This window comes from Hippichthys cyanospilos, chromosome 18 (genome assembly GCF_059441005.1).
Source record: "Hippichthys cyanospilos isolate Australia breed blue-spotted pipefish chromosome 18, RoL_Hcya_1.0, whole genome shotgun sequence".
Taxonomy (NCBI): Eukaryota; Metazoa; Chordata; class Actinopteri; order Syngnathiformes; family Syngnathidae; genus Hippichthys; species Hippichthys cyanospilos.
Genome location: NC_142386.1, coordinates 8791233 through 8804413, shown reverse-complemented (window position 1 = coordinate 8804413; position 13181 = coordinate 8791233). Strand labels below are relative to the sequence as shown.

The window sequence follows — 13181 nt, the reverse complement described above, 5'->3', positions numbered from 1 at the left end:
AAAAACACCAAAATTGTATCCACACATTCATACAGTAATCTGGAACGAAATAGTGTAGTAAGCACCACTTATATATAATATACATGTATATAAGTACATAAATTGAATTAAAAATATAAAGGAAAAATGACATTTTATTTACCTTTGGAGTGACGTGACTTGAGCTAGTTACAGTAAGCCATATTCCCTAGCAAGGGTACCCTAGCCTAGCCTAGCCTTCTTTGTATTTCTTGATTATCTTCAGCTTGGTTTCCGTGCTAATCATCTTCTAACTTCTCCCTTTAACCTCGCTAGCAATCTTGGGACCCATGAGTAATGAATTAAAGTTTGAATTAAGCACTAAAACGCACGAAAAATACGATATCTTAATCACTCACGCGATATCGAGTCTTTAGCATATCGGCATCTTGGTGATGCCGAGGCGCTGACCAATAGTAGACCAGCATTTTAGTGATGCCGAGGCGCTGACCAATAGCAGTCCAGCATCTTAGTGACGTATGAGCGCAATGTGCCTCGCACACTGAACGCCAAGTTTGAATGTTTGAATCTTTGGTCGCGCAAGAAAAATTGTTGTTGACGTTGAAAGTATAGAACCGGACTATATCAATATGTCAGTTTTTTAGCCTAGTTACGATCCAAATTTCATGTTTGCCCGAATCAACACAGAGATTGTTCATCGCCGAGCTACTTCGGATGAAATAAACACACCCCAATTGCGCTCGGATTTGAACGGTCGCATTAGGGGTCCGACTATGATGAAGCTGGTAAAAGGCTGCGAAAGTCCCGCGGAGCGAGGCCAAGCGGGGCTGCGTCTAATAAGTGTGAGCGAGTGCAGTTGAAGCTTCAGCCGGCGGCCCCACAACACCTATTATTACCCATCCTATCGGACAAGCATGTGTTTCCATTTGCAGGCTACTGTTTAAGCTGAAGGGAGGTGCTTCATTGTGAGCGTGATGACACCTCTCTCCTTGTGTCTGTCAGGACTGACACTCTTTAATAGTCTTGTGGAGGTCATCCTCATGTCACGCGCGAATGGGAGAAAGGCACACAACGCATGAAGACAATTGGTGCTATTTTCTGCCTGTTATTGTCTGAACAGTGTGGAAAATGGGATCGCTGTGTACAGGACTGCGCGGCACCGGCAGGACCAGAAATTTAGCGGATGCTTCGGGGAGCGACTAAAAAGACGCGTGCTGAACCAAGATAGAAAAAAAAAAAAAAACGTGGTGTGTGTGTGGATGCCGTAGTTTACACCACAGCAAAGCATCTCATTGTTCTTTTAAAGTCAACCAGTCGTGTGTAAAAGGGCCCGGCTGGTGGTATCTGTGTTGATGTGGCTCTGGCCTGACCCAAGTGGATATAATGGTGCAGTCGAAAATGTCCTGTCAGTTGATGGAGGAGCTGCCCGTAGCTGCAGGAAGGAGTGTGGCGACAGGGGCCATGTGCGCTAACCTCTCCCCCCTGTCACTTTTTCTGTCTCGCTACCTCCCCCTCCTTTCATTTCCACCTTTTTTTTTTCTTTTTCGCGTTGCCCTCAGATACACCCCCCGCCTCCTCCACCTTCCCCAGACTCGGCTCCCTCCTCCCACAACCCCGTGTGACAAATTACTCCTGGCGGTTGATTTGTTGGTTGTCAAAAGTGCTCCGTGCGCTGGCATGAAGGTGGGGTGAGCAGGGGAAGAATCTTCCTCCTGTTCCTGCCTGTCGTCATCAGCGTCCTCCCACCACTGCCGCCGCCGCCTCACAAATGTGCGCTGTGCTCTCACCGTCGCCGCTCAGGTGCCTCGGTGGAAAATGACGTTCGGTCTCTTAAGATCTCATTAGATTAAATGTTGTCCGTGTTTAATCAGCTCACACATTCACTTCACAATCCTTTTGACAAAGTCGTTTTGATATATTATATAGCATCTGAACTACAAGAGAGGAGGGCCTTTGTCTATTGCATTGGGGGAGGGGGGGGGGGGGGGGGGGAGGGGGGGTCAGCAGAAAAGCGAAATACGAATCAAAATACTTTATAAAAGAACTGGAAACTACAGTAAGTGGGAGGATAGTGTAAATATACATATATATGTATATATATATATATATATATATATATATATATATATCCTTCCATTTTCTAGTCAATTGCAGGGCACTTAGAAACTGCCATTCATGCACCCCTAGGGTCAATTTAATATGTCCAATACACCTGCCATGCATGTTTTTGGAGTGTGGGAGGAATCCAGAGCGCCCGGAGAGAACCCGGGCTTGGGGAGAACATGCAAACTCCACACAGGAAGGCCGTAACAAGGTGGATTAGAACACTCGTGTGTGTGTGGATAGATAGACCTACAGAATGAAGCTGTAAATGCAATTGTGCATTTATCATCAGAGCTGCGCCATTAGCAAGGATTTTCTGGCACGGTCATAGAAACGAAGGAGGTCCCTGCATGATTTGCTGTAGTTACAATTATCATATTTCTCTGTGTTATTATGCCTCTTGAATGTGTTAATTTTGCTTTTGGTGGCAGTGAACCTACTACGCTTCCTTTTGTTTTTTTTTACAGTATAAAGCATGTCCCAGCATTACTTGTCAAGACTGCATTTTTTTGTTGACAGCTCTCATTTTGTGTCTGAGAGTGGTAGTATACTCATGTCCAGTAAGTTTCCAGCTATCATTTTCACACTCAGTAGATTTCGTCTCCTATTACCCCATTTGACATCCCATGGTAATAATTTGATGGTGTTTCCCGTGGAGCGTGCCTGTTAGACCGGTGGCGTATTTGCTATGAAATCTCCAGCAGAGTTGGTTTGATTTCATCGTCTGGCCTTGGTCTCTTTGAAAAGAAACTCATCTCCTTTCAGTCACTCTTGCTGCTTTATCCACTAACTGTTTGCCTTTTGTGCCGTTTCCTCTTTTGCAAAAGTAATAGAACATCGCTTTTCCTTTCAACCCCTGCTGTAGAGAAGCCAGATTGCTTTGTGTAACACCATCAAAACACAGAGGAGAGCATCACATTCCACTTGTGTTCGTAAGGTGTGAGCTGTCATGACTCTCCCTTGTGTTGAAAGACAAATTGTGCTTCGGTACTATAAATATGACATGCAAATGAACACAGAGGACAGTGTCTGCTATTGAAGTCAGATTTTGAAAAAAAAAAAAAAAACACCCACAAAATACATTTGAATTAAATTCAAATGTTGAACCTGGCCCTTCTGAATCTCATAAATGATACAGTTTCTCAGTCTTGGCTTTGTTGGAGAGTTTCTGGGTTGCCCCTAATAATGTGACTGATCTGGTCCTCTTCCCGATTTCAATGATTCAGATTGACAATGTTTCGTTCTTTTGTTAGCCCGAGCCCACTCATCGCAAAGATGTTCTCCGTGGCTCTTCAACTCTGTTGCACTTTTCCTCTGAAGTTGTTGCTAACTTCCTGTCACCCCTTTTCTCCCTCCCTACCATCTGCTTCTCTCTGCACAGGATTCGGTTTCATAACTTTTGAGAGTGAAGACATCGTTGAGAAAGTCTGTGAAATTCATTTTCATGAAATCAATAATAAAATGGTAAGTCCACTTTTTATTCTCAATTGCATTTGGGCATTGAGGGATTATTATTTCATGTATTTACTTTGCTCAAAGTATTAATAGCAGTGTGTATGTGTGTGCGCATGTGTGAGTGTGTGTGTGCGCGACAGAGGGACCCAGTCACTTGCACACACCCCCTGTGGTTCTGTGGGTTTCAGGAATGGGAAAGTAGTGGTGTGTACTAGCCACAAAGCGTGAAATTGTGTGACTGAGTTGTGCCTGTCAGGCTGAGAGACAGGAGACGAGAGCCTGTCCCTTTTCCGAATCCCAAGCACACACTCTCACACACATTGGCCGGGACACACAAAGGTGGCGATGTCCAGGGATGGTGCTAGCTGAAGCTGAGTTCATTAGTTGGGGATTAACGCCTTCCACAGGCTCCTGTGGTGCTTGTTTTATTTACGCTTGGAGCTTGGTCATCTCAGAGCACTCAAAAGCGTACTTGTCTTGTCCTTAAATGAAGATTTAAAGTAACCGATCCCTCGGATCGTGACTGTGAGTCCAACCTTTCCAACCCGCACGCCTCTGGAGAGATATGCTAGTTCAACAATGTTCCTGGGATATCTGATTAGACGTAGATTCTTGTCATTTTTCTTTTTGTTAGTTGTAGATTTTACATAAGGGACGGTAGCGTGTGCCAGAGATTTCCGTAATGGTCTCCACACACCAATATGGTCAGTTAATGTGGATTTTAAGATTTTTTTCCAATCACATAAAATTGATGTGATCTGACCTATATTCATATCATATGACCAGGATGGGCAAATTCCTAATTGTTGACAATTTTATAATTTTATCAACCAAAAAAGCAACTATATCATTGCTATTTTATTTTATGTTTTTTTAAAGTCCCATATCATGAGATTTTCAACTTCCCACTGTTAAATATATGTATATAAATGACGAAATCTTACCTTTGGCACACTGATCATTTAATTTCGTATGAAATCAGACATTTTCTAGGTCTTGACATTTCTAACCAGAAAGTGAAATGTCCCATTGACTGAAACTGCATCTCTCACTGTGCGGTTGCCTCATGATTTGGTTCCAAAGCCAACCTCTCACAAACAATAAGAAAAAAGCTAAAGTCACCTTTTAATGTGTAAACCTATGTGCACAACTGTGAGTTTACAACTATAAACAACTCAAAAGTAGATGTAAGCAGTACCTCACTTGGAGAAATATAAGAAATTAATGGCAGAAGAAAAATGCCCCATAGAGTACCAGTCTTTATACAGCATGATGTGCTGTAATTTATCCTATGCATGGTTCATCTCTATAAAACAAAGCTAATGTGTACTTACAGCTATGGCCTCTCCATCAAGTGCACTTGGTGATTTAATTTCTTTTGTAAGTTGTTTATACAAACAGAGATCAAGAATTCATTTGGGAAAAATGGTTTTGCAATACTTTTTCATGGAAAATGAAAGGAATTCTAAAAATATAGTGATAACCCAAATATATGTGTACATGTGGATTAACTCAGTTTTGCTCAGTGTTACGAACTTGTATACAGTGTATTTTCAAAGCACTTTTGTTATACTTCTCCCCAATATTAGTGTGTTTCACAAATTTTTATATATAACAATAACAGGCAATCAGAATGATCAGATATCACAGATCTGATGCATCATGTTGAATTTGATAAAAACTCAGTGTGAGCCACACCTAAGCAACAGCACTCTCCAAAACTGAAACAATGCTTGGTATGCTGAAACTTACGTCTATAGCCGACACTTTAAGCTGAATGTTTTTATTTTTTTTACCTGATTGTGTATTCTGAGCTGTGCTCTTACATCATCTCTACGTGACAGCCACTCCTCAACAGAGGAACCACAATGCAGAACCTCTATCTATTCATTGACAATCTGTCTTAACGTAAACTGAGGTAGATTGAAACTTGGCGAACCTTCATAGCGCCATTCAAGTTAACAATTCTTTTTTTTCGGTCTACCGACAGTTCTTTATTATGAATCATAGTTCACGTCGGACAATGCCCCTTTAAAATAACTGGTATGTAGTTTTAGGGTAGACAGCTTATGAATTTGACTCAATGTCACTCGTATGATTTTTATGGTCCCGATGAGTGTGAATTGTGATTGACTGAAAGGAATACTTACCGTCCTTCAGTGTAGATCTTCATGTGTCCCTCCTAATTTCCATCCCCCTTCTCTGGCCTTTTTCACAGCTTGACAGACTGACTGGCTGTCTGATGGACAGAACCAGTGTAGTAGAACCTTGTTCACCAGGGACCAGCCAGGGTCACACATGACCCCAGTGTGCACCCTTCTATGCTTCAGTGCTGCATCCTATTCTGTGCTCTAAAGTGTTTTTGAAATTATTGTATAAAAGATATTCTGTCACATCCTGTGACATTTAGTTGGAGCACACTGTTGACATTTTTATACCTCTTACACTCAAGGCTTGAATATAAATGGCAAAGATTGTTTTCTTTTTTTTTCATGTGCCATACGATAATAAGCAAAGGCTGTGCCGTTTGTCCCTTACCTATGCTTAATGCAGTATACAGGATAAAAAAAAATGTTTACAAAGTGTGGGTTTACTGTTGCTATTCTAAAGCCTAATTATAGTCCAAATCACAGACTGTTTTTGAGAAGTAGTACTAATAATGTGACAATGGTATTGTAAAAAAAAAAAAACAGTACTTGGACATAAAAATGATTAATTTGCATTTTCCTTACCAGCCACGACTAATAAGGCTTTTGAAATATTAAAAAAAAATGCATTTGTACGTGGCAAATGTGTTAACAATGTCCACAAGCACACACACTGCGAGTTTATTATAGAACCACCAAGGATTGTGCAGACATTCCAATTGTCATATATGCAGTCAACCCCCTGTTTATGACGTCCCTGCCTTAAGGTTTTTTTTTTTTTCAAGTTCCGACATGGAATGTGACGTTTTTTTCGTCCCCTCTTTACGACATTTTTTTCACATTACGTCATCAAAAACAACTCCTCAAACATGGCGGTCACTTACTATACTATTTTGTTAGCAATATTTAACATGTATATACACTTTTGATGTTTTTACCTGGAGTTTTACATGAATTAGCCAATTAACATTGGTTTCTATTAACCGCCATATGACGATTTCGCCTTACGATCCCAACCACAGGGTCCACTGTGTATGTGTGTATGTATAAACAATTGAATATCATTACAATCCTTTGAGGTCCTATCTAATGTGCATGTGTTATCTGAAGTGAGTTTACTACACAGCCAATGGCCGTATTGGAGAATTGTTAAAATTCATATTATGGCAAAAAACAATCAGGTAAAGAAAGTTGAATGATCATCATTACTCTAGAGCAGGGGTGACTAAATTAGTTTAGATGCTCCTTTAGCCAAAAACCTGAGAAAAAAAAGAAGAAAAAAAAAGAGTAAGTACCTGGGATTCAATGACTGAAAAGCGTAAAAAATATGTCTTTGGGATTGAATGAGTTAATTAGTAAGGTAATCAATCACTTTGGGTATTTAACCATTTCAATGCCAATGACAGCTATAGACGTCATAGATACATTTTTACTGGCCTGGCATCGGATGAGATAATAACCCAAATTCTTTCATGGACCCCCTGCAGTCAGCCCATAGACCCCCGTGGGTCCGCGAACCCCACTTTGACAACCACTGCTTTAGGAAACTGAAAGTGTTTTAAAACAATTGGCCTGTAATGTAAGTATTATTGTCATGGGGCTTATTAGGTACAACATCTTCCCAGAAATTCAAAAGCTGACATCACGGCACCAAGCTCACATGAACCATTTCCATCTGACGCGATGCGCCTTCTCCACTCGGCCGCAAAGGACTAGATTCCAAAAGCTGTAAAGGATGACGCGCCGTGAATCCTTGTGAGTCTTTTTGTGAGTCCCAGTAAGATCAGGATTATTAGGCCAGAGGGCACACTTTGGAGAACCGCCCCCAGGCTTTAGGCATTTTGGAGGATCTTGTCACCTTTGCGAGCGACTCTTTGATAACACCTAAGATAAATGTCCTCGTATGCAGGAAATAAGCGTGGCCCTCACATCTACAAAGTGCTGACATGTGGAAATGTTTGCAAAAAGCAAAGGATGTGGAGAGCGTTGAGAGCATTTTTCAAAGACCCTTCGGTGTTGCCTTGGTTGCAAAGAGTCGCAGAGGAGATGGTTATTCGCTTTCTTGAAGCACCAGCACATAAAATAAAAAATGCTTCCTGTCTTCATCTTTATGAAGTACTATACAGAAATAGACCTCATCCATCCTCCCCGTGAGTGTTATCTAAGACGGTCCTTGAATAATTGATGCAGACAGAAATTCACCCAAGTCGTGTGGGCCATGCATGTGTAGGGCAGCCCACCTTCTCCTTCCTTGTCCTCTGGTGGGTCACGCGAGTGCAGAAGGTCAGCCCTGGCTCCGATTCGGATGAGTGACCCTTTGGTTTTGGTGGTCAAACACTCCGTGTGCAAGTACCTACCACCTAAGCTTTTCTTTCAGGAGCACTTCTTCTCTGTCACTTTGTGGCCTTATTTATAATTAAAATTAGGGCGCTGCTCAGCAAGACGCTCACAACCTTCTCCATGTGTCATACTGATATCCACTTAAGTCTTACCTCTGCGGACCAAATCTAAAAAGAGTCTATAGCCGGCCGTGGCGTTTTATCTTAAGTGTGACTTCAGTGAGTGCGTGTGATATAGAATAGCATGATACAATAGATGATTGCGGCTTTCACGGCATCCTTATACTACTTCGACCTTGATGAAAAATCAATGTCAGATTAAAATCGACTCAAATCAGTATTTGCCAAGAGGTCTTTTTTTTTTTTTTTTAAGTACACAAGCTCAAAGCAGGAGGGAAGATTTTTTTTCTTAATCAGTTTTGCACTCTGGCTCTCTGAAACGGCCACACAATTACCGCTCTGAGGTTAGGAACGAGAAGATACTGTGCATCTCAAGGGGCTTATCTTAATGAAAATGTACTTAGTGACAAATAAACTCAGCAGATAGTGGAAATTATCATGTCAGTTACAGTATATTCTGGGGTGTAAGAAATATTCAATGCGATTCACAAAAATGAAAAGGTTTATGTCTTTGCAATTATCCTTGTAATGAAACCCCCAGAAATATGTTTACATTTTATTTTTAAAAGTAATCATTGATGTGGTGGAGAATCTTGAAATGGGTTAGAAGATAGAAAAGTGTTTTATTGATTTGTTTTGCAATCATAGCGCAGAGCATGCCTTTTGGAAAACTTTCTAACAAAATTGTAAAACTGTAAATGTTTGTTCTTATTACCCCCCCCCCCCCCACACACACACACACACACACACACACACACACACACACAAATACTTGTTGCAAGGATTCACACAGTGTGCATTTAAAGATGACAGCAGCACAACCAATGACATGTCACTTTAAAGCTGCTAATGACTAATCATGTATTGATTAGGTAAATGTTTAAAAAAGATTTAATTCAATTAGAACAGCAGCTATCATGTATTTTGGGTATTAGGATATCCAACAGTAAATTCTAATCGAATATTGAGCATTCAGATAAGTAAGTGTTTTTGTTTTGATTTGTAAGAAGAAAACAAAGACACCTAACACCAAATAAGTTCCACTTAATTGTGAATGGCCAACTCTTTTAAATTTGTGATCATTTTTTATTACTTAAATTTAAACATTTGTTTGCTTTTTGTTAAAAAGTGATCAGTAGGAATGGCAACTGTGTCAGGCGTTGGCATTAAAATGTGCAGGTTTATTTCCGTCGATCAGGCCAGCCTATATGGAGCACTCAATTGCTAGCACCTAATTTATGCTAGACGCGGTTACGGAACCCAAGCCGCCTTAAAAGTGTCAACAAATGTCGCATTTTCTTTGTTGGAATGGGAAATGGGATATTGTACGTGATTCCAGAACAATGTAGACTACATTGTACGTACATGTAAAGTTTACACGTACATATTTCAGTAATGCAAAGAGGCAATGCTCTACATTTTATAAATGCATGTTTATACATCTGGCCATAAATATATTTTTTTTCAATTCCTCCATCCGGCAGTCACTACGATGTGAGCATATCCACATTAATAGTGTTGTCTTGATGCTTTTCGTAAAAGCAAATGTATAACAGCAAAATACAATTAGATGTTTTGATCCGCCTCTTGGCTGATGTTTCCCACCGCTTTGATAAACAAAAAGCATTACTGATCAGAAGCAATGGCGTTTTTGTAAAGCCCCTAAACCAATCCTAAAACCAGTTGTTTGCCTAAGCAAACGTAATTGCTTTTAATTAGTCGCATCTTCTGAATTCTCAATTGCCAGCTGGACTGCTTGTGCAGTTGCTTGTGAACCCTGCAAACCCATCAGTCACGCTGCCGCTGAACATTATAGATAAGAAGCATTTAAAGTGCACGTCATGAATCGTGTGTGTGCATGTGTGTGTGCGTTCTAAGCCTTCTTGCGTTGTAAAACTGCCTTTTGGAGCTAAATCATTAATGCCATAGACCTCATGTATTATCGCAATTTTCGTCTGAAAAGAAAAAGCAAGTTCCTTGTGTTGTTGGAAATGGCTTGAAAAATACATTTTTGGGAGAAATGGAAATGTTCAGCAGTGGTTTGTACATCATGTGCCTAATGAGGGAGAAGGGGCACTGTTTGGGCGAGTCAGTTCCACATGGAAGGTTGCCTCGCAAATTCCGGCCTGTAAGTAATGGGATGTTTACACTTGAAGGAGACGACGACCAAAAGCGATGAGCGGTGAAGGCAGTAAAGTCCACCGCGCCGTATACTCGGGACATTTGAGGAGATCTCAAACAGTGCTCAAATCTGCTATTGATAGAAGCCATTTGATGATGGCATCACTTGAAAGTGTCTCTGTTATGCGTGCAGACATTATCGTCTTGGAATATGGAAGCACCGCGGGGAGCGTATGCTTCTTAAAATGACCTCATATTCCTCAGCTTTTATGTAAACCGCACAGAACAAACATCTGATCTAACCATTCCTTTGAGATTCTAAACACTAAAGGCATTTTGCTTTATCCAAATGTTAAATTATCTAAAAGTAGGATCTGTCACTATTAGTACACCGCCTCCCTTGGCTTAGCCATCTTAACTATCTTATTGATCAAAGATCTGCAGGATCTGTAACAAACGTTGGCATCTACAAAGTGTTTCAAACAGTCAACCCATCCAGGTGCTCAGATGAAGTCTTCATTTTTGATTCTTAGAAAAATGATTTGCTCCTAGATTCCGAAACAACGTTACTTCACCAACGTCGCTTTGGGGGATTAAATAGATTGCTTTGGATTTCAACACCACAAAACCAAAACGAAATCAGAACCCCTCATAGCTAGTAAATGTATTTGTAAGAGTGTTGGGCTGCAACCACGGATTAGTGGAGAAAACTGTGACCCAAACTTGGTTCTGCCCAATCATTTTAGTTTAACTATTTATAAAGTTGATTTACCCGACATGGTCATTTTTTTCCACTCATACCTAGACTATGTTTTGATTAATTGATTAATTAATGCATATTTATATTAGTAACATACCGAATGTGTTTTTCCTGCAAATGCAGCTTCCTTGTGAAGCTTGGACTAAATATTTTATACTGGGTTCAGGAAGGGATAGTTGAGATCCTCTCATGGTCGCAGATGCTGTGTTCCTCCAATTGTATCCAGTTTTCTTGTTAGGTATTATAAAAAAGATGTATCAGAAATGTGCGATTGATTTTTATAATCCTCTATTGTACCATTTTTTAAATATTCAATCTGTTTTTTTGTTTTTTTTTACTATGGCTCACATTGATTGAAGTCCTTTACTTCACCTGCCAATCTACTTTGTTGGATCATTTCCCTACTGAAGCAAAAAGAGCTCTGTACCTCCTCCCCCTCCGCACACACACAAACAACACACCCACAACACTTGTCCCTGAAGGACAGTCATTTTCAGTCCAGCTCGCCCCCACACCTTTGCGTTTTACATACAAGGTTAATATGTATGAGAGATATATTGAAAAGGTCATAACTGGAGGCTTTCTCTATTCTGTTTGCTCATGAAAAAGCAAACACTTTTATGATATTAATGCAAGGAATTTATACTGTAGACAAATGCAGTCAACATATGAGGAGGAATATAGAATTGTATATAAAAAAAAAACATAATAATACATCCTAACACCACTTTAGACCTCTGTTGTGAATGAATGTTAACTTGGCATGCTTGGAAAAACAATGCATTTTTTAAACACTAAATCATGGATTCAAGAGGATTGATTATTTTTAACTTATTTGGGTATGAGCCAATATAATGGGACCATGTGGTGAAATTTTCGTTTTTTTTAGGAGGGAGTTGTGTTTACATAAAAAACCATGAGGTTGAAATTTCTTTCTTTTTCTTTTTTTTTTTTGTCTATAACGCCATAGCACGGAAATCCCCCATTTTGAAAGAAACGCAAAACAAATTGTCACAATGTAATATTCACTTTTATTCTGTATTTTAAGCTAAAAAATATCTTTTATTTCTTACTTATGCAATATTTACTGAAAAAAACTGCAACTCTGTTTGTTCAAAGTACATCGTTATTTCATTTTATATCTTTTACTGCTTGACCACTTGATGGCACCATAGAGCAATTGAAGCAACATGAAGCCTTGAAGCACGTGTAAAACAATTGGCTGGAAAGAGTCACCGCTTCAAGAAGCTTCGTTTAGTTTAGTAAACGATAGATTCTGATTAGTTTCAACACAAAAAAAACTACGTAATGACTTTGGGAGCTCCTGAAAAGTTCCAAAAGCCAGTATTTGGGACAACACCTAAATGTTCCGTCTGAAAAACCTTCTCATGTGAAAACTATGAAACCCGTCATTCACAACTGTTCATTTTCAGCACCGGCATATCATTCAGTCTGACCTCCCCTAATTTCACCTTGTTCAACTTGGTTCTCTTGAAAGCTCCACACCTCTCCTCTTGACACACTCCTGAACGTTTGAAGCCGACAAACGCCCACACACTCACGGCACAGCAGATCCTGGCTCCTGGCTGGTTTCGAATCCATGACAAGGAGCCTTCTCTCTGAATATCAAAGGCCGATGTCTGAGATCATGTAGGCATGACTCACACCTGGGTCTGGCTTTCTCGCAGCAGGCAACCTGAGCATTCAGGGGCTACTGGAAAACTGTGTGGTATATCATGTGGGCAGAGATTTGCTGGATTTGTTGCCCTCTTTTCAACCATCTGAAATATCCGGCAATGCGTTAATATCTCTGATAGACGTGTTTGTCCTTTCAAGTTTCAACATTCTTGCCCTTTTCTGACTTTGTCAAACCGTGGTGGGCAGAGTTGCTGTGATGGCGGCAAAGTGGCTGAGGGAAATTTCTTCTTTGGCCATCAAAAAAAATGTTTCAAAATGCAACACAGCAGCTTTTGAAGAAAGTGTTTTGTTTAGCTTTCATCTCACTGATGTCTCTATGGACTGCCGCTGCCCAGAAAAATCATTTTGACAGTTTTTTTTAATTTATGTTGTTGATTTTAGGAAATATTATAGCTCCAGCATGCCTTGTAAAGGATATGCAATGTAATCAGCTACACTTTGAAGCAATAGACTCCAAAT

General features: G+C 40.1%; 1 protein-coding gene across 14 annotated transcripts in view; it reads left to right on the top strand.

The window, feature by feature from the left end:
• Positions 1-13181, top strand: part of LOC148408866 (RNA-binding protein Musashi homolog 2) — a 274095-nt gene that overhangs the window by 186404 nt on the left and 74510 nt on the right. For all 14 annotated transcript variants that reach the window (XM_088440594.1, XM_088440588.1, XM_088440589.1 and 11 more), the window contains one exon: positions 3464-3546. In XM_088440594.1, coding sequence (XP_088296720.1) covers positions 3464-3546 — 83 coding nt within the window. The remainder of the gene's footprint in view (positions 1-3463; positions 3547-13181) is intronic.